Source organism: Maylandia zebra, linkage group LG4, assembly GCF_041146795.1.
Source record: "Maylandia zebra isolate NMK-2024a linkage group LG4, Mzebra_GT3a, whole genome shotgun sequence".
NCBI classification, from domain to species: Eukaryota; Metazoa; Chordata; class Actinopteri; order Cichliformes; family Cichlidae; genus Maylandia; species Maylandia zebra.
In genome coordinates this window covers 34,551,988-34,573,690 of record NC_135170.1, presented here as the reverse complement: position 1 = coordinate 34,573,690, position 21,703 = coordinate 34,551,988, and the positions used below count along the sequence as shown (strand labels likewise).

General features: G+C 41.2%; 1 protein-coding gene across 2 annotated transcripts in view; it reads left to right on the top strand.

Moving 5' to 3' along the window:
* Window positions 1-21,703, top strand: part of slc38a12 (solute carrier family 38 member 12) — a 76,218-nt gene that overhangs the window by 41,604 nt on the left and 12,911 nt on the right. For both annotated transcript variants that reach the window (XM_012920549.3, XM_004556392.3), the window contains exon 9: window positions 16,555-16,648. In XM_012920549.3, the coding sequence (XP_012776003.1) occupies window positions 16,555-16,648 (94 nt within the window). The remainder of the gene's footprint in view (window positions 1-16,554; window positions 16,649-21,703) is intronic.

The following is a 21,703-nucleotide window of genomic DNA, read 5'->3' as shown; positions in this document are numbered from 1 at the left end:
GCAGTCTGAGGCTGTAAATCCCCTCTACATCATGCATGAACTGACTCCTGGATTCTGACGGATATCTGGAAATCTGGAGTTGCTTGTGGGATTTTTAAGAACATCAAAATAATGTTTCCTCGTTTTTCATGTTCCTGTTTGAGTGATTTTGAAGACGTGACTCCAAATCTAACCTCGGCCAAGTCGCTCCTTCTTGAGGCAAGGCCTCGATTAGCATAAGCGGACAACATGTTCTGCAACACAAAGTAACACAGTCTAAGCAAAGCAGCATTAAAAAAGACCTTTACTGAGGAGCATAGATGTGTTAAGTAGTTCCTTTCTTCACTGTAATCTTATTGATACACACATTATTGATACACAATATTCGATGTTCTAGGTTCATTAATCATAGCAGACACATTCCTACTTCCCCTGACAGAGGTCTGTTCACTGACTTCCTGAAGCCTGCTTTTGTAAAACGCGTTCAGAGAAAGACACAATGATATATTTCGATATTCAACAATACTCTCTGTGTTGGTGCAGAATGTCTAGTTAAATATATGAAGCCAAATGGTGGCCCAAAGACTCAGAGGGGTGAAAGGAGCATCCGGGGCTGATGGAGACAGTCACATGAGACAAATGGAGAGGCTTCTGCTTTCAGTAAAAAAGCACTTTTAAAAAAAAAAATCCTCTCTAACAAAACACAAATATGAACACACAGAATGAGGAATTAGCACAACGTTGCTTTTTTAAAATAATATTTATGTTTAGATTGACAGAAAGTGTTACTTGTCTACTTTGGGAATGTTTTCCTGCAGAATTTGAACCCATTTCATTCCTGTGTGTGTGTGTGTGTGTGTGTGTGTGTGTGTGTGTGTGTGTGTTGAATTTACAAGGTTTATCTACTCTCTCAGGCTCAACACAGGCAGTTATTCTCATAATGATAATAATATTAATAATGATAATAAACTCTAGTTCTCTAATGTACATCCAGTTCCTCTCAGTGTAATTGTTAGAAGCGGTCCATACTTTCACACACATGTATGCAATTTGACTCCTCAAAGTTTAGTTTGGTTAACAAGTGTGCTCATGGTTTGAGCTCAGCAGGCGGCGATGGTTGATGGGCGTGGCTCATTTGGTCATGGCTGCAGTGCTATGACAACAAGCTAGTTGTGTGAAAATCATGATGTCAAATAGTTAAAGGATGCATAAAATCATGAACCCCGTTATGACCTGTTAGCACTTAATGGGCTACATGCTTACATCTTTTATATACAGTCTGTGATTTTTAAGGGAATCTGATTTTAAATGAATCCTTTCGTTGTCACTTCATTTGTGTTAAAAAGAAAGAAGATGGTGTATAATAATGGGTTAAGCAATACAAACGTATGTCTGTGTAAACACGCTGTATCAGGTCAGCTTCATTTATTTATTTGTGCATTTATTTTTTGATTGAGTGTCCGTTTTATCCATTTTCTCATGTTATCCACTGTTTTGTATGTAAAGCACGTTGAGTTTAATGTGATGAAACATGCGTATAAATGTCAGTTAGGTTTGCTTGATGGGGATGTTTTCAGGTGATTAATGGTGCTGAACGAACACTCTTATAAAGTGCTTTCTTTCATGCTCCATCTGTATTTTCTGTTTCTCCCTCGACCACTTCCACCATAATCATGTTCTAACACTCTTTGTCTTACTTGCCTCTCCTCCTCCTCGCTGCCCGTATATTCAGCAAATCCTTGTTTTTGCTATCACGAGGATTTGCATGTATGTTTTGGGCTTTTATGGACTATTTCAGGCCATTTCTACTCCCTGCTGTCGGGGTATCCTCACGTCTTATATCATACATGTCAGAATCGTAGCAATGATACATTTTTCTTTGTGGTCTGTATGTAAGATGCAGTCATAGTGGTGTTTCCAGCATCATTCAGTCACGGAGTGGTTTACTCTCTCGTGCATCATTAAGGTTAAATATCGCCGGGAAACAACAATCTTTCTTTCTTTGCTTCCATTCATGTCATGAACATACAAAGCATGTCGAGCTATTTAAACATATGTTGAATAATTAAATCGTTTTTTTATTGCTGATTAATTTCAGTCAGCCATAACGGAAAGAAAACTGCTTCATTCGCACAGTGAATGTGAGCAATGTCTTAATTTCTGTCAGAGGGTTGGAAAAAAACTCTTAAATTTAAACGTTCAAGGTCTCAACTCAAGGTCTTAATTAAAGTTAAATGATGCTTGCAGTTGTTGAGGTCTTAAATAATTGCAGTTTTGCAGAGGAAGCAGCTCAGCTCTATTTCAAACACTGTTGAGTTGTCTGCATTGCAGCTATTTAACTGTGTTTGTTGTGAAATGCATCTTGTAATTAATTCAAGCTGGCATTTCAAGTGTTACACTTTAAAAATATGAACCAAAGAATAATATTTCATGCATTTCTTAAGGCAGGTATCTAGGAATGAGACAAACTTGTTCAGAGTAACTAGCACCTCCTTCCTTATAAAGGAAGGAGGTGCTAGTTGTTTTTGCTCTCAGTGGGACAAAAACAGAGACGTAAGATGTGTTAAGAGACCATAAGTACAGTTTGAACAATCCTCCAAATTCATGGAGTCTGCTGCTATTAGACGTACGTGATAATTTACAGATCATAGCAAAAAAGATGTTTTTAAAACTAAACACTGACATTATTTTACATCTTGATTCAGACAACTTATTTCTCTTACATTTCCATTTGTGTTTAGAAGACAAGTGCTGGCATCATCACATCATGAAAATCATTTTTGCGTTTTCACGTGTTACAAAGCCACCGTGTGGGCCAGACTGATGGAGATAGGAGACTGTAAATAATGGAGCAACAGTCAGCTGCCTCTCAAGAAATGTCCTCATCCTATGAATGAACTCAAACTGCAGCTGCAGATGTCCTTTCTTCACCTGCTCCAAGTGCGTGACCCTCCAGCTCACAGCAGAAACAGAACAAAGACTACGATTTCCAGCTGCAGATCACAACAATTGAGTCAAAATTAACTGCAGGATAACTGAAGAGTCTCTTGGGAGGCTGCTGAATGATTTCCGAGGACCACCAAAACAGCAGCAAGCTGGTTAGCTGTCAAACTTTCAAAATAAGAGCAAGGGGATCTTGTTTACAGATGGGAATAAATATAAATCTGTCCTATATTCCTTTAAAGATAAAGTTAGTCTTAGTGTGGAAAAAATACAGATATTTGTGTTAGTTAGTGCTAGAGTCTCCGTGCAGCAGGCATTAATTACAGTATAATATTCATTGTTCTTGTAACTCTGCAGTCAGATTGATGAAATAGATCACAGCGCAGTGTGTAATGCTGCCTCACCTTAACATATGTACATACATCAAAAAGTATATGCATTGGTATGCATTACATGTTGATTGAGGTCATCATAAACCTCATAATGATGAGATGAGATGGGCCTGTCTGGCTTTGCCCAACACATGACAATGATTAATCAATCACTTAAGACGTTCACTTTGCTTTCATTAATCAGGGCAGCTGTGTGTGGGTAGAGGCAAAGAAACTGAGAGGGAATGGCTCAATCAATCAAAAGCAGGTGGGGATGTTTGAGAGGACGATAAACTTGAGTTTCATGCAGAAACAACACTAACATCTTTCCCCTGTCAGCAGCAGCGTGCGACTGCACAGAGCACAACTAGCTGCAACTGGAAACAGGAACACCTGATTTTTAAAGGTGGACACTGGAGCTTCTTGTGAACCTGCTGGGTGGGTGGGCGGCGTGGAAACCCACGTTTTCAGGTGTGATAACTCGATACCATACTCTGCTGCTGTTCTGTCTCTGTCCGTTTTATTCAAGCTCACTTTGACAGCATAGAAAAATCAGTTTTCAGAGCAGCAGCAGGATTACTTTTACATACGCTCATGTCGTCACTTTAAGGGTTGTCTGAATCTACAAATTATAGAAAGTAAGTAAAGGTTTGACCTTAGCACAGGTGTTCCTCACGTGGGTGGATTATTTTTAAGCTGTTTTTTAACTTTGTGTTTGCATCCCTGATTTAAAAAAAACAACTAAACAAAAATAATAAAAGTGTGGATGAGTGGTGACGTTCGGTACCAGCGCTTTCTGTTTGAAATCCGTTCAGAACAAAGATTAACATCAGACACAAATGGCCTGGGAGCTCGGGACTCTGGGGGCAGAGAATCATAATCCTTCTTCCTCTGATTGATTGTGTGTGTGTGTGTGTGTGTGTGTGTGTGTGGGGGGGGGGATTATGAGTGCCCAGGCTGGACCATCAGGGCACTTAGGATTTTCACTGCTGGACTTTCTCCCTGAGGTGATCACTGCTAGTCATCGGGGTATTTTCCCCCTGACCCGCTTTGAGTATGACGAGGTGCCCGCCAATATTATTTATCACGCAATATCTGCAGTTACCCAATCCCCGACGGCGTGGCAGTCATGAACAAAGCAGTCGTGTGGCTCTTCTGGGTATGAATTCAGCCACAGTGACATCAGAGCGCTTAAGGACATCTGTGCCACGAGTGTTTGGCTGATTAATTACTTAAATGGGGTGGACGGTCAGGGGTTGACTTATGGCCCAACTGTGATGGATGAAGACACGTGGCTCAGGAGAGGCGCTCACATATGCGGTGATTAAAAGAGACCAGTGGAACGGCTCTTGAGCTCAGAGTTACGCAATCTACCGCCAATTAAATGCCTTTTCATAGTCCCTGCGCTCTGTCAGCCACACAAATCCAAAACAAAGTGATTGACAGCTATCGTCTGGTTTGCCAGTTGGTGGCGGGTTTTCGCCATTACCGAGATCATTCACCATATCTAAGCCCCGTTAATCTCCTCCTTCCAAATTATAACTTTGTTTCGTGGCACAACACAAAGTGCATCAAAAGTGGGTTTTTTTCACTTTTAAAAGTTTCGTACTTTGTTGAACAGAAAGAACAGAGAAGGGGGACGATGTGCAACGCACACCTCCAGTCAGAGTCCATCACAGCTGCTGTGGTCACATGGTCAGTATCATAAAGTACAAGGCGGCTGGTATGCTCCTGTTTTAGTTATTTATTTATTTTTTAAGTGAGACTTTCTTCCTGGATCAGATTTGCAAGCGTTCTGTTATCTGACAGAGACTGCCATGCAAAAAGTTTTGAGAAAACAGGAGGCATCAGGCTGTAGCTCCCTCTGATCCCTGTGGTTTACCTTGGTACAAGGATGAGGAATGGCAACATGCGTGTTGTTGATGTATGTTTGCATCACAGTGCGAGTCTGATGGATGATGTAGTCACCATAACTCCACCTGTTGGTTAGTGAAGTCCTGCTAAAAAAGCTTTAAGCGGAGCTGCTGTTTCGCTGCTGGTGTTTTGAAAGCGGACAAGACGAGCTGTGAGGTGGTCTGACTGAGCATGCTCAGTGTCAGCGGATGCTATAAATCTGATTATATCATCAAAAGATGGCTAAAAAAATTTTGACTATTTACTGTGAAAATTAAATATTGATTGTGGGGAGAGAAAAACACAAAAGCAAAACACCTCACTATAAAAGGACTATTAAAGGTTCATCACAATCATTTTTTAATTCTTATAAAAAAAACAGTGCCTCATTCACAGTGCAGGGACCACACAAATTCACTTTTCTTACAGCTTGATCTGATGAAGTCCAAACTGCAGAAAAAATAGTGACTCGCTGGTAAAAAAAAATATTTAAAGGAAAACTTCAACAACAGGCGTCTTTCTGGTAATCTGTTTAATCAGCTACCAAGCTTCCTTGGTAAATTGTGTTTTCTAGTAAAAAAGCATGTCAGATTTTATAATCCATGACTTTAAATTCTCTTAATAACTTTTTTGCGTACTCAGTACCACTTACATACCCACTTTCCACCTTGTTTACATAAGTGCTGCATCAGTGAACGTGTGTGATTCTCTGAATGTGAATAAGAAAAAGAGAATTTGGATCTTCACTTATTCCAACAATGAAAATCATTTTCATGTAACTAATCGCACGAGAAAGTTTTATTGTAAAATGTGCTCATTCCAACTGCTGCTATTGCTACTACTACTACTTCTCCTTCATCATCTTCTCAGTCTTCATCTCCTTCTTATTCCACCTCATCAGTTCATCCTCTGTCTGAAACAAGCTGCCCCCCAAACACAAAAACATGACCATATTAGGCATATCCCCTCTCTTTGACATCATACAGACACAAAAAAGATGTGATAAACTGAGTGAACATCTGGCTCATCCTTGTACATACACTGTCCTTTGGCCTTGCTTAAATGAGAATCCAGCACTGAAACAGGAGTTATAATACAGCAAAAACAGAAATAAAATAGCCCCCCCCCCCCAAATTTTTACCATTACAGTTGCTTCGACCCCATATTTGTGCGTTCAGGTTGTTGAACAGTTTTTCCTGAGTGTTTAGTCATGCACCGTCACTCAGTATTCTCCACTGAGACATAATGGGACCGATCTCGGTGTTTGTGTCAGTCGTCGCTTTGGTCACCTTTGCAGTTTCTCATCTCAGACTTGCTGTTTACTGCATTTCACTGAAGTGTGTGATTGCAGCCAGCCTAGGTGGCTGAGAGTGTCGTGCTGAGGAGGAGAAATGGACGATTTTTAAGAACGTCTTCGTCGTCAAACCTGAATCGCTCACAGTTGACGGGTGTGCTGCTGCGGAGGAGCAAAACCCATCGGCCTGCCAAAAAGGAGGGAACGCAGGGGTGTGGGAAGGGTGAGGTGAGCGTCCAGACTAAATTGATTCGTGCCACTTTTCTCCTGACAGCATTTGTTTTTGTTTATTGCGACATTTATTAAAGTGAGCGTGAAATGTAAGCAGTTTCTGTGGCGAGAAAGCAAAAACACCGTCAGAATCTGTAGACCGGCCCCACGAACAGGAGCCGGATGAAATTGCAAGAGCAGCCCAAACAGAGTATTAAATGAATAAATGCATTGGAAGCAAGTGTCATTCAATCTGTCTGCGTTATGAAATCCTGGTAATATTAATCTGTTGCTGTTTGGCAGTTTTGTTTTTTCTGGTGGGCATTTCCAGCTAAAGCAGGCCATGTTCACTCCAACGACACCGAGGCTGTTCGGTCTGATCTGAAAGCAGTTACTGCTGTTTGGAGAGAACACAATCAGAGGAAAATGAGTGATGACTTCAGTGTGCAGCTTCGGTTTTATCTGCTATATAAGGTGTAGTGCTGGGCGATATATATCGTGTGGACGATAGAAAAGTGTCTATCGTGTCATTTGTCTTCTATCGTTTCTAACCTAATTTTATAAATTATGACATAAAATATATCATTAACCCTATAACACCGGTCAGAGCAGGCACGCTCCGTTTTGCATAACTATTTTTAAACCTCTGTAGAACTGCAACCACATAAGCTAGCGCAATAATTTGTTTTGCATATGAGGAGTTGTACTTACATCTTATGCCATCAGCTTGTCCCAGGTCCTGGTTTCCTTCCACATATAGCTTTGCAAAAACTGCATAAAAAGCACTTGCAGCAACAACAACATAATATTCCAGAAACACGCTTTGCCGATCCGATCAGCTGTTCATAACACTTCCTATTTGGAATATAGGTCACCGCGAACTATCGCATGTCTGCCATTACCTGCCCGAAACCGGAAGTGACGTCATTTTTGCGGAAATGTAGTTTTTTTTTTACCATCAGGGCCTTATAAGCCTGTACTGGTGTTTTTAAAAGTCATGTTTGACTTCATGCTTGTCTGTATCATTTCTGGGATGCTTAGAACTCAAATTACACTGTTGGAAATAGTTTGTTTTGATGCACATGCTGTTTTGTTTTTGTTTTTGTTTTTTTTTTGCAAATTTGCACTATAATATTTATTTTCATTATTCCTGCAATATATAAAAATTAGTGTATCTCAAAAATAAAACTATGAAGACACTCAAAATAAATTTCACGTGTTTGGAAACTATTTTGTGCAACTTTTTTGTATTTACAGTTTTGAGGGATAAGCTTCTTACATTTCTCTAAGTAGAAATATATGTAAAAAAAAAAAAAGAGAACGATTTTCATTTTTTTTGTAGTTTATTGCACTTTTTTGCAATTTATGTAGTTACTATGGACTTAATGCATACATATTATTAAAATTTGGGCTATAACGGTTGTATTGATGTATAGCAACTTGAAATGGCTCCACAGCATGTAAAAATATAAAGATAAGCTCTGGCGAACTTGGTTCTATGGTAGGTCTTAAAAGGTTAAATAGCCTGTGGCAAATATATTAGTGTTGTCTTCTCACTATACATACTCTTAATTTTATGCAAGAGAAAATAAAGTATAAAAAAATGATATTTTTCGCAAAGAAACTCCGTCTTGTGGTTTTGCGACATGGTGCTGCTTTACATGCACCCGGATTTGCGACATGCTTTACGGTAACCCGGACATGCAACAGGCAGACACAGCTACACAAGCAGCCCAAGAAGAAGCACTTTTACCGAAAAGAGGGAGTATGTCTGTGATTTGGTTACATTTTGGGTTCAACAGCACCAACACGGAGCAGAAGACGCCCATTTGCAAGCTATGCTATAAAACTATTCGTGCACCCGATGGCAACACAACAAACCTCTTCTATGACCTACAGAAGGTCCAAGAAAAAGAATACTCAAGAATCTAGAAAATCCGAGCTAAACCAACTTGTGGAACGACGGGAGCAAGTTGGGAAAAGTTGAATAGGACAGCTTGATCCGAGGTACATTATGCCCGGTCGTAAGCACTTCAGTAAAGTCGAGTTGCCTCGCTTATATGACGCATGCCGGGCCAAAGTAGAGAAGGATCTTTGCAGTGTCGTGCATTATGCCTTGACGACTGACCTATGGATGAGCAGAGATAAGCAGCCCTACATGAGCGTAACCATCCATGTCACTAACAAAGACTCCACCCTCTGCGCTCGCTGTTTACAGACTGCGTACTTTCCAGATGACCACAGGTCAGGTGGTATATCGTGATATATATCGTTATCGTGATATAAAATAATTCATATCGCGATAAATATTTTTTCATATCGCCCAGCACTAATAAGGTGCTGAAGTGGAAAACGTGTTGGTGTAAGGCAAGGCAAGGCAAATTTATTTGTATAGCACAATTCAACAACAAGTTGATTCAAAGTGCTTTACAGAGACATTAGAAACAAAAACAAATAAAAAGCATGATTTAAAATTGATTAAAACAAACTAACTAACTAAACACACACATTTCACACCTGTTCGCGCGATCTGAACCCTTATCGTAAGGGGAGCTACCAGTCCTTCTGTGGACGAGCTACTTTCTATTTTAAATTCCCTGAATTTAAAATACTCTCTAGACCCAGTTGGGGAGCTACCCAGAGCTCTAATCCCACACCTGTTCGCGCGATCTGTAGTGCAGCAGCTCCTCGGTTCATTCTCAGCACCAGTTTTATGTGCACTTTGCTTTTTGACACGACCAAACAAGAAAATTGTCTCTGCTCTGAGCATGAAGTTTACCTGATCAGAGTTTCTGAGCCGCTGTACAAGGTGTCATCCAGACGTTTGGGGAATGAATGGATGAAATCTAAACCTTACCTGATTTAAATTTGGACAAACTCTTGTTTGACAGCTTCATCACAAATCCAGAACCTGCACAGAGAGCAAACATCAAGTTCTGTTTCAAAGTGACCCGGTCATTCGATGGTCGATGGTCGGTAAGGCCTGCGAACATGGAGAATGCTGTTTTTTGTTTCGTTATTCTTCGGGTCGAGCAGAGTGAGTCTGTTGGCGCGTGCATGACGAGATGACTTTGTAATGAAAACATTTAAAAGCTTTAAGATTGTTTATTTTCATTTCTCTTCCTGGAACATTTTGATCACTGTTTGTAATGACAGTAAACACCAAACAAACAACACAATATGTGTGGCATCAGAGAACCTGGGTGTACAAGCTTGTGAGGCTGTCACTAAGGACAAGTTTCTGTCAACATGAATTTGCATTATGTTCATACACCAGGTTGGCTTTGTAGTTTGTGCTTGAGCTGCTCTCACCTTTCTTTTTTGTGTGTTTTTAGTTCTTCTTGTGTTACCTTAATTTCAGTCTTTCAGTAATGTGTCGCTTTTTAATTCTTTTGAGTAATGTGCTGTGTATCGGCCTTGTAAAGCACTCTGATGTTAAGTTTCTCCTGTGTAAATCACTGAATGAATCATTTTAACTTGTTTGAGTAGCAGAAGGTCAGGGCCTGTGAGCTGCTGTTTAGCTTTTCATTAGAAACATCAATGTTTCAGTTTTCTTAAAAAATGCCAGAAAAGCCAGAGCAGTTAGGAGAGCTCGGAGTATCTCTGTGTGACATGTGGGCGCTTTAAAACGGACTGAAAATCAAATGGCATCAATGTCATGAAGTCCATTCATAAAACAGGAAGGTCTGCTCAGACATATTTGCTAATGTTACAGGTAAACTGATAAAGTGCATGGTTGGATTGGTGTTATTTAAAGTGCAATTGTGAAGTGTGACCCTACCAGTTTTTCTCCTTTTGGGTGGGTCATGCCAGCTCTGTGGGTCTGACTCACTCACAAACACATGGCATCTGATTCCTCGCCCACTCACTTTTCTCCTGCTCCATTCCCATGCTCTCTCGCTCCCTGACATCCTGTCATCTTTCCAGTCTTCTGTTTCCTGATCTCAAATCTGCCAGAATCAAGAGCTTGTTATTGTGTCGACGTAGGTTCGTCATTTTTGTCCAGTTATGCACTCATTCTTTCTTTTTCTTCTCGCTTCCTCGCAGATGAACATAAATTCGGACCAATGTTTTGAAGGTTATGGTCAGTGTGGGATAAAAACCACCAAATATCAAAATACAGATGCAAGTCCAAACCTTAGCTGCCGCGTTATTGTGTCTGTTGCTGAGCTGATGGAAACCCCAGTAAAGATGTGTTGCAGTTCTTCATTTTTGGACGTTTTCTTGTAGTACTCTTGTAGCTGAGGCCCAGTTGAGTGGAGTCCGGTGTCCTCAGGCTGTTGGAGGTGCAGTCTTGATTCACGATCAGTCCAAAAACTGCTGAGAGTCGCACGCAGACAACAACAGACAAGCCTCAGGGATATTACCTGAATCTGTGCCACATTCGAGGGATCCACTGCAAAGTGAAATTAATGGGTTATGAAGACACGTTTTGCCTAAAGCCAGAGTCACAAAGGTGGCTCTGCTTGTACCTGGCTCGATCGCCACGGTAACTGATGCTGCACATCTGAACTGCCTTGAAGGAGGTCACGTTCAGATGTTGTCATCACTAAGACAGATATAGATTCTCACCTGAGGGAGTACATTACACATTTTTGGACGCTGACACACTTTCTGTTTTATCTCTTTACCAAAAATATTCAAGTTATAAATCTAAGATCAGATAGTACAGGACTAGACACTGACCAATGAGAACAGCTGTTTTTCTACAGGTACAAGGCTACTCTTACTTATTTTGTTATAAAATAAGCAGGTTAAAGGTCTGGTGATGATTTCAAGCGCAGCATTTATATTTGGAAGGTTTGGCATTTTTTTAGAGATCAATGTTTAAAGTTTTAGAGCCCTAATAGGGGGCGGTCTTCTTTAAAACGACCCCTATTCTTCACAACTCTCTGTGACCAGGTCCTCTGACTGAAGCAGGCGGTGATTGATTGGTCTGTTTTGTGTGGGAAAATAATCACATGACTTGGTGAAATGCACCTTAATGAACTATTGTGACACCCATCGTCTCTTCTCAGTACAATGTGAAATTTATTTAGCTTTGAAAATAATCGATGTTATACTAACAAATGTTGGCCATTGCCACCGTACATGTCTAGTATTTTCTTTGTTGATCCTATGAAGGCATCATCACCTGTTTCACTGATTTCTGGGTGTATTCTCTCAATACATCTTGTCTGGAAAGTTAGGTTGGGAAGCACATCTGTAACCGGAAGGTCGCCTGTTCGATCCCCGGGCTCTCTGTCCTGGTCGTTGTGTCCTTGGGCAAGACACTTCACCTACTGGTGTTGGCCAGAGGGGCCGATGGCGCGATATGGCAGCCTCGCTTCTGTCAGTCTGCCCCAGGGCAGCTGTGGCTACAACCGTAGCTGCCTCCACCAGTGTGTGAATGCGAGAGTGAATGAATAGTGGCATTGTAAAGCGCTTTGGGTGCCTTGAAAAGCGCTATATAAATCCAATCCATTATTATTATTATGCATGATTTTATGTTAATGATGGAGCTTCATGACGTCCTGGCCAAACTGTCCGATTACACTTCCCACGGAGTTTGTTTGCAATCATGCAGCTTCTAAAATTCTTATTTGAATTTGGTTTGGAGGCACTTCAGTGCTACAGGATTCTTCAGGCTCAAAGACATCTGAGGAATAAATAATCGAAATAAATCAAACTTAATCAGAGTTAGTTGACTAGATGGATGCAATCAGCCAAACACATAATATAGAGGATTTGTAGATGAATACTTTTTTATGCCTGGATGAAGTTTTATTGTATCTGAACCCAAGTGTTACAATCAAAGAACCTCTTTAACAGAAACGTTACGTTTACACTTTCAATTAAAAATCATAGAAGAATATTAAGCCCATGCAAATTCACTTATAATTAATCATGCTGGTATATTTTGTACAGATTGCACACATGATTGGTGAACTTTGTGCCTATTAATATGCAAACTAGGCTAAGCACAGTTTCATCATTGGCACCACAAAATCCAAAGAAAAAGATTAAGATAGATACGAACCAGCCTTTGTCGTCCAGCGCGACAAACACACCGTAGATGAATTCAGTCTGAAATTAGATCTCACATTGTCATTCTGTAGTTTGCAAAGTGATCTTTAGACAGAAAATAAAGGAACAGGAGAGCGGCCGACCATGCTTCAGGGCTGAAATACAGCTTTCTGTCAGCCGGCTGCCATTAATTTCACTTTCTTCTTCAGACACATCTCTCTTCATAATGGTTCATTCATTACCTCCAATGGCTGTTGCAGATTTATGCTTTGGCTCAGCCCGAGCTTAGACTGCACTTTGCCAAGGGGACAGCTGGTAATACTTTAATATATAGAGACATAGGCATCATCATTATTCAGCAGGATTAAAAGCTGTTGGGGGGGTTTTCTGTCAAACTCACAGATAGCCCAGCTGTCCTTTTTAACATCTTTTGAGCTCTTATTGTGTCTAAAATTGCTCCTTTGTTTCCTCATTCATTGATTTCAACTTTGGAAAAACTCTGTAAGGCTGGGGTGTCAAAATTAAGGCCCGGGGGCCAGAATCGGCCTGCCAAAGGCTCCAACCTGGGCCACTGAGCTGCTTTGGAAAATGTGAAGTAGGACATAAATGATCGGTATCGAGAGGCAAGTAAACAAACACCTCCGCAAGTGGCTCAGGTATGTGACTGGTCATCACTGCCGACCTGAGGGCGTTTTGGTTCAGGGTCGAAATGCCTGATGATATTTGGACACCACCTGACGACACCTGGTTGAAAGCTGCAGTCGCTTACAGCCACTTAAGGTGCAACTTTTAGGTGTATTTTATAAGTTTCCAACTGTATTTTCATCAGCTTCGCAGGTTTTCTCCTGAAGACCAAACCAGTGGTCATTCATACTATCCCAGTGTAAATAACAGATAAACAATAAAATAACACAAAGTTTCTGTTTTTCCACTATCTACCATAGAAATGTATGTTTACAGTAGCTTCACAGTGGAACAAAAAACCCCAAAACAAATTAAAACAAATTGAAAAACCTTTCATTTTATTCTTATAGGACACTCGGGACGATGAGCTACCAGAACTTTTGTTTGTCATTTTACACATTATTTCAATTTAAATTTCTTACAGTTTCCGGATGAAGAGTCGCGCTGACACACTTTCATTACTACAGCATCATTTCTTGATCGTGTAGAAAAACCAACATGTGCTGCTGAAATTGCTTCTTTTCCTTATATTAAAATATCTCAGGGATTAAATTTATGGTTAAAGTTCTTTACACTGCCTTTTTACTCAAACTCCTTTTATGATGTAAAATGAGTTTGATACACCGGCTGAAGGTCTCGTGGGGAACCTTTCAACCACCAAGTTCCACTTCTGAGTAAAAAAACCTCATAAAATATGTATGTGGGGTAATCAGGTTGTTAGTTTTTAACTGTTGCAAATCGGCAACGCCTGCCTTAAGAGGGTTAAATATACAAAGTGTGTTTTCATTTTATTGTGTTTTTGATGGAGGGGGTCAACACAGGAGGTCCATAACTGTTTGCCTTCTTTCATCAGCTTTTAGTGTTAGAAAAGGTTTTAGGGATGCTGAAGCTCCCAAAGAAGACTCACACTCCTTATACACACATGTGACTTTATGTTTGATTTAACCATCCTGCTCGCGTCTGTAGTTGGAAACAGTTACCATCAAGGGAGTGATGAGTCTTTAACCAACCAGTTAGCATGCATTACCAGGATGCTAACATTGTTTTTACAAAATTGCACGCGCAGTCATGTTAAATTTGTGAAAACTAAAATAAACTGAGTTTTTTATGTTTAGCGGCAGATGTAAAGTGTTTCAGCTTCGTTCACTCCGTTGAGGACTGCAGGTGCTCCTGGACTGCAGCCAGTTTTAGTACATTTGGATCAATAGGATGTGGACAGGCCACGTTGTTGTATTCATTCTCAGTGTCTGAACAAATACATCACATAGTTCCTGAGACTTTTTATACGTGTGGAGAAAAAACTAATATAAACTTGTGTTGCTGTAAAAGAATAGCACTGAAGTCATTATTACCCATCGTTCGGGGACAGTAAAGGTCTGAAAATTTAAAAAGAAAAAACGAGAAACCCATTTGTAGCAGTTCCATCGATGTCTTCAAACATTATAAAAGCACCTTTGTGTTACCATCCACCCACCCTTTTATACAAACTCTGGTATTATTTGATTTTGTGCCATTGAAGTCCTCGTTCAGGGATACACTGGTGGCACTCGGTGTTTTCTTCATCAAAATTTTAAAAGTGCTAAATTCGCCTCATTCTTTTTATTTTTCAAGTACTTTGGAAGGTGTTAAGCAGCCTGTTTGTGCACCTCCATTGCTGGGCTGAAATCCTGCGCTCTTGCAGAGGTGTGTGTCAGTGTGTCTGTCCTCATGCGTTTGATGGGAGGGCGAGGTCCTCTCTTTGAAAGCCTGCAGGCTGCTCTTCAGATGAAAAAGCACACAAGCGACTGCCTCGGAGATCACATGCCACTCAAACTGTGCAGTCAGACCTGAGAGTGTCAGAGAGCGGGGATATGGAAGAGACGGATGAAGGGAATACGTTTGCAGGCGTGGGGGAGAGGGAGTGATGGGAGCTGATGGGAGCTGATGGGAATGGAGCTACAGTAGCTGAGCTGCGTCTGATTGCAGCTCTTGATAAAGAAAGTATCTGATAGGCAATCAGAGCTGTGGCCTGGGAGGATTTGAAATTTTTGTTGTACTATGGATTGGGCCACCTCTTCATCTTTTCACCCATCTTTGAGAGCGCTGATGGGATTTTGACAGCACTTGAAGAACGTTGCGTCTTCGATAGCGTTTCAGAATTGCATGTCAGTGTCACAACTGCAAGACAAAAAAAGAGTTGCTGGCTAAAGTCTGCAGGATCAGTCCAACTCAGGAGTTGGGAAAAGCTGCGATGCTGAAGCCAGAAAGTGTTTTTCCAGTTTTGTGTTTTCGTTCCTGTCTGTTGTTATATGAGATATTTTTCTGGCTTAAAATGGGGAGATAGTTCTTTTTGGTCATTTGAAAATTAAAAGTGTATTTTTGCTTTTCATACACAAGAAACCCCTGACATGTCTCGTTATAATGGTGGCCACAGTTTCAAATAACGGGGTCAGTGTATGCGCAGGTAATTCCTGTGAGCAGAGAAGCCCAAACATGTTGATGAGTGACAGCCGATCAGAATATTGTTGATTAAAGGGGGAGGGGCTAAAACGACCTATATCAGACAGAAGGTGAACTGTGGCCCAGTGTAAGAACACAAGAGATACTTTACAGTAGCTTCACAGTCCGATCCAGTAATACAGACGAGCAGAACGTCACGTTGGAAGTTTTCTTTCATTTAACAGATTGACTGACAGGTTATTATTCATGTAACGCAGGAAACGTGACTTTGCTGTTAATCTCTTGGTTTAGTTTCAGGATCCTGCACTGTTTGTGTTACTCTGCACAATATATTGGACACTTTCATTAGAACAATTGTATTTTTTTATAAAAACACTTTCCTTATTGATGTATTTTTTCTAGTTTATTGAGCTTTTGTTACTTTTCTGAGTCATTTCATTTTTTCCTCTGACATATTTATTTTTATTGAGCAATTTTACTGTAATGGGCCGTTTTAGTTTGCATTGGTGGTTTTTCTGTGGCGATTTTCCCAATTTTGGAGGTTAATAAAAAGTGCTTCTGTCTACATTCTCTGTATTTTTCATCTCTTATGGTTCACAGTGAAGCACTCAAAGGCAGCTTTTACATGACTGTGATTGATTTCTGACCTAATTAAGAAATGTAAAGCACTTCTTCATTAATTAATGTGCCTTCTTCAGCTAGCTAAATGTGCTTTCCCATTTGCTGTTCCCACAGAGCGTGTTCACTGTTTTGTTGGGCCCGTTCACCTTCTTCAACGCCCAGAAGACAAAGTATCTCCAGATTCTCACCTCACTCATGCGATGGATTGGTAAGAAAACATTCCTGCAGTATTCCCTCGTAACGAGCTGTTTTTCTTTTCACTATTTTCTCCCCTCGCTTTCTGTGACCTCTCCATTTCTGCAGCCTCTTTTTCCACACACGCATATTTCCATTTTATCGGCGTCTCCCTCAGAGTTTCTTTCATCCCTCCCTCCTGCCTTCACCTGCCTGTGTGGCTGCTGCGTTTAAGGTCCGTCCATCATGGTTTGGTCCTGCTCTGTGTCTTTGACTCCCATCTCCTCTCATTCCTCAGCCTGACAGGCTTGACAGCCCGTCCCAAGCTTGATTGGACCGTCACTCACATGGCGACGGATGAAAATAAACCGCCCGTCCTGGGTCCACTGTTAAAATCACAACACCACTGAATCACGGCAGTCCCGCCGCCCCCGTACGGCCGCACGCTCGCTCACGTAAACGCACGCAGACACAACAGCGTTCGCGCTCTGTCCATCGTCTGACTAAATAACACGCGGGTTTTAGCTGCATCCTTCCCTCTTCCTCGTCTCAGCGTCCCCTGGCTCTGCAATTGATTGGTCGTGTCACTTTTGCAGGGCTCCAAACAACACGGGATAATGATTTAAAACGGCTCCAGTGGACAAGCGAAGATACTGGAACAGCAAATCGTTAAAAAAGAAAAACCAGCCTGTTTTTCTTGTAGGGCGGGGGTAAACCATCAAAATTACGTTGAAGTTGTTGATAAAAGCCAAAGATAAACTTGTCGTACTTATTTTGTTCTTGGTCTGCTGTACTTTAGGTCGAGTTTTGGCAGAGAAGAGAAGCAGACGTGCTTATTAAACTAACTATTAAATAATTCTCTCTGAACGTGAGCATCAAAATCAGCTGCGTCTCCAGTGAGTCTCTCGTCCTGTGGATGAATTTCTGCGTCACCTTGCTGGGCTGAAGCAGCTGAAATAGATCAGGCTAGCTGATTACTGAACATTAGAGTGAATGAATTATTCACTAGTAAAGTGATCATGTCATTGACCGGCTCTTAGAGGGATAAAAATGTAGTAGTTAGTAGTTAAATATAGCTGCACGGGCCTCTCAGCTGCCCATATTACCAGTATGGGATAAATATACGACCTGCTAAAAGTTAAAAACCCTTCAAAGCTATAAACAGACGGATACACTGGGGGAAGAGGCCGGTTATCAGCTGAACATATACAGTCCTGCAGCACATTTAACTAGTGAAGCATATCAAAATTCCCAGTCTTTCCTTTTGTCTGGAAATTATCTTCTATGATCAATTAACACTTCTCCTATAGTGACATTCACACCAAGCAGCTCTGTCAGTGGCATACATTTAGTCAACTACACAAACAGCACACATTCAGTCAGTGTCTGTAAAGGTCAGTACTGTTCTCGGACATAAAAGCGCTCCACAACAATCCAGAAGCAAGTCGACCTCTTTACGAGAGACGACAGCTAAAGTGTTGGCGCTGTTTCAAAACATTTTTGTGTTTCGTGTCGACTTTCACGTCCTGTTTTACATCCAGCAGTTTCCACTTTGTTACACGTTAAAATGAGGACTTAATAACCTTCTGTAACACTCCGAGTCCAAGTGCTGACCTGTGCACAGATGTCTTGGCCCTCGTCGCGGCCTACTTTATCCATCACACCATCGATCCTTATTATCGGCCTGGATCCTTTTCTTTGCTCTGTCCAGTTGTGCATCTTTGTTTTTGGTGCAGAGCAGCAAGCAGCCTTCCCAGTGTGTAAAGACAGTCTGAGTTTTAGATTGCTTGTTGGAGTATTTCTGCATGAGCTGCGTCTTGAGGACGAGTCAATGTGCTGGAGCAAATAGGCTGCATGCAGAATATGAACAAATGAACGATAAGAAGCTTGTTTGCGAGCTGGGGCGCTCGTACTCGTAGCCCCATATTTTGTAATTCTACCATCTGGAAAATGTATGTTGTGTAGTTGTTTTTTATATTGTGTCCCTGGGTGTTGGTATCCGCTTTATTTGAAGGCGCTGACACTGACCACATGAGACAGGAGACCCTGCCTCCCCTCCTGACCATTACTCACCAGTCCCCGGATGCACCTGCAGTCACATGTGCTGCCCTGAGCGAGGACGGGGTGTGTTTGATGTCAGGGGTAGCAGCTGGCCGGTGCGTCGGTGCCCCGCCCGCCACCCTCGGCTCCGGCCTTGTCACAGTTGTTGCCACTCAACTGTAGTCACCTCGTTGTCCAGAGAGCCCCGATTTTTACACCAAACATGAGTGATGGTGTACCTGCCTGCTGCTCGGCTGTCGGTGACATGCTGGGATATTCAGCAGAGTCGCCATTAGCCTGGGTCAGCGCGACACCTTTTATACAACCCAGAATTCCTAGCTGCAGTCATTTAGTCACCTTGTTTGCAGCGGTGCCATATAAATCTAAATTAATGCTTTATAGTGACTAATAAAGGACGTCATCAGGGCCATCTGCATCTCTGCGATAACGTGTCTCACAGCAGAAGTACCTCACATGTTGGTGAAGGACAAGGAGACAGAGAAGGAACCACAGTGCACAGCTTGTATATGAATATTCAGTGTTATGTATACACGATGCGTTGTAGCTGCAGTTAGATGTAGTTGGAGTGTCTTCACCTTATTTTTGTTGTTTTTTTCCACATTAATCTTAATAAATATAAGGTAAAGGCAGACATTGCTGTAACCTGTTGCAGCCGGCCTCTTCCTGCCCGCTGTCAGCAGAGTGGATCATTACTGGTGCTCCAGAAGGACACTTTCCAAACACTTACACGAGTACACAGCTTCTCTAATTGTTATTGAGTCATATGAGACAAAGGGAAAAAGTTAACAGCCTGTCCGCTCAGTAAATAAGTATTCATTACTGCCAGCCATCTCTCCTGAGACGTGTGGATAGATGTGTAGAGGGGCTGCTGTCTGAGTTTATCAGTAGGTCGGTGCCATGTGGATCTCAGGGCTCCTAAAAACAGCCATCAGACTTACTTAGCAGGAAAGCCTTTAAACATTTGTACTCGATGTTTGTGGCTGAAACAGTCCTCGATCAGGAAACTCCCATCTCCCATTATTGGGAAAAATGAAAACATAGATTTACACTCTAGCTTGACTGGCTGGCAGCAGGATATGGCTGCGATGGAGTGACTTTAGTTTGTCCAGTAAAATAGTACTTTTTGATTTCAGTGTAATTCATTTAAAACACTTTAAATCTTTAAGATTTTGTCCTGAGTTCATCTTTCATAAATAGCTTTTGCTGTAAGTCAAATGCTGTAAGTTTCAGCGAGCCGCAGGTCTCTCCATCCATCTAATGTTCTTAGTTTACAACAACATAATGTAAAGAGCCAAGAAACTCCCCGCAGGGATGCTCACAGCTGCCCACTGCCATTTTAAATGGCCATGGGATTGAGATATTGTTTTTGAAGGTCAGGGGGACTCTGGTGGCTTGTTGACTGGAAAGGTTCTGCTCATTCAGAGCGAGGGGTGAATTATGAGCCGGTCTTAATGAAGTGAGCAGCAGCCAGAATCACAGTTCAGAGGTCCTGAAAAATTACATTTCAAGACCAGCTGATGAGCATCAGTCCTGTTCTGGCTTTCAGTGACATTTGTGCTGTCAGGAGCAAAGAACCTTTTCTTTTTTTGCGTCTAAACATTTACATGATCACGACCACTTTCAGTGTTTTTACTGCCTGCTTGGCTTCGCTGCTTAGCACTGATGTTCCTTTGTGTGATGGCCACTTTGATTTTCTGCAGAGATGGTTTTGAGGTGGTTCAGGAATCACGATCCAATACAACTGTATCCACTAGCTAAGCTTTTAATTAGAGACACTGACCTCAGGTCTTTGTTTACCTCAGAGGCGGTGTCATTACACAGAAAGATTTGATTAAAGTGATTAAAATGTAATGCTGCAGTTTCAGCCATTTGTTTAAAAAATCGTTAATGCTTAATCCACTTAGCATTGTGGTCGTCATTTATTTGACATTTGACCTTAATTAGGCGTAATATTAGAATTATGTTTTGTAGGCTTTTTTAAAAACATTGATTAAAATGTAAACGGCTGACACTGTCCACTGCACGCACTCACTGCTGGGTAACAACTGGGAAACCAGTATATATACTGTATACTTACAGAAAGTTGGGTTGGACATGACAAAGCAGCTAATAGCAGGATGTACAATGTTAGCAAGCAGGTAGCTGTAACCTAGCTACACTGCAGGAATCTGGTGATGGTTAGTTTGTAACATTAGCTGGTAAAATAACATGAAAATGCTTCGTGGAGTTTATAGACCAGCATTGAGGGTCAATTAACAGACCTTGTCTATATTTTTCATATATTAACATGGATACTTGCATTAGCTAACATTTTCCAGAGGAGAGATCCTTCCATGAATATGATGACAGTTTGACTGTGCTCTTCCCCTGATGCTCAAATTCCTGTTTGGTAAGAGGGGCTTCATTAGTTACACTGTATTAAGTGCTTCATATCCAACGTAGCAGCTAAACGTCAGTATAAAATCCACCATGGATTTTTCCCAAACATTGAGTTTGTGTTGAGCTAGGAGATAAAACTTTGCTGAATTTTTCGCACTCTGCGATGTCTTTTTGCAACTCGACTGAACTGGTTTTATTCTGTTTATTAATAATCTGAGCACCTTTTTCATTTTGTGGTTGATTGCTGTCCTACAGGAGCTGTGCTTTTGTTTTTTCAAAACTCTGACAATTGGCTGGGCTCTTAATGCGAGTTAATATCTGTTCATGCAGATTTTCCCTGATGTGTCACAGCTAATTGCTGTGCTATCACAGTTCGCATGTCATTACCACTTTGGCCCCTTTCAGTTGCAAACTGATAGCAGACGGACTTCCTCTGATTGCCGTTTTATCACTTTATTGATGCACCAGAGTTGTTTCGAAGATGACACATGACTGCATGTTAAACTCGTGATGTTTAACATTTATTCGTAGTTCTTCCCCTGGAAACCATTTTACTGGGAAAGTCCTGACAGTCTATTTTATAAGTTACTTTAGACACGGACAATTTAAAAAATTATCACAGTCATTTAAAATCAACATATTTAAGTCA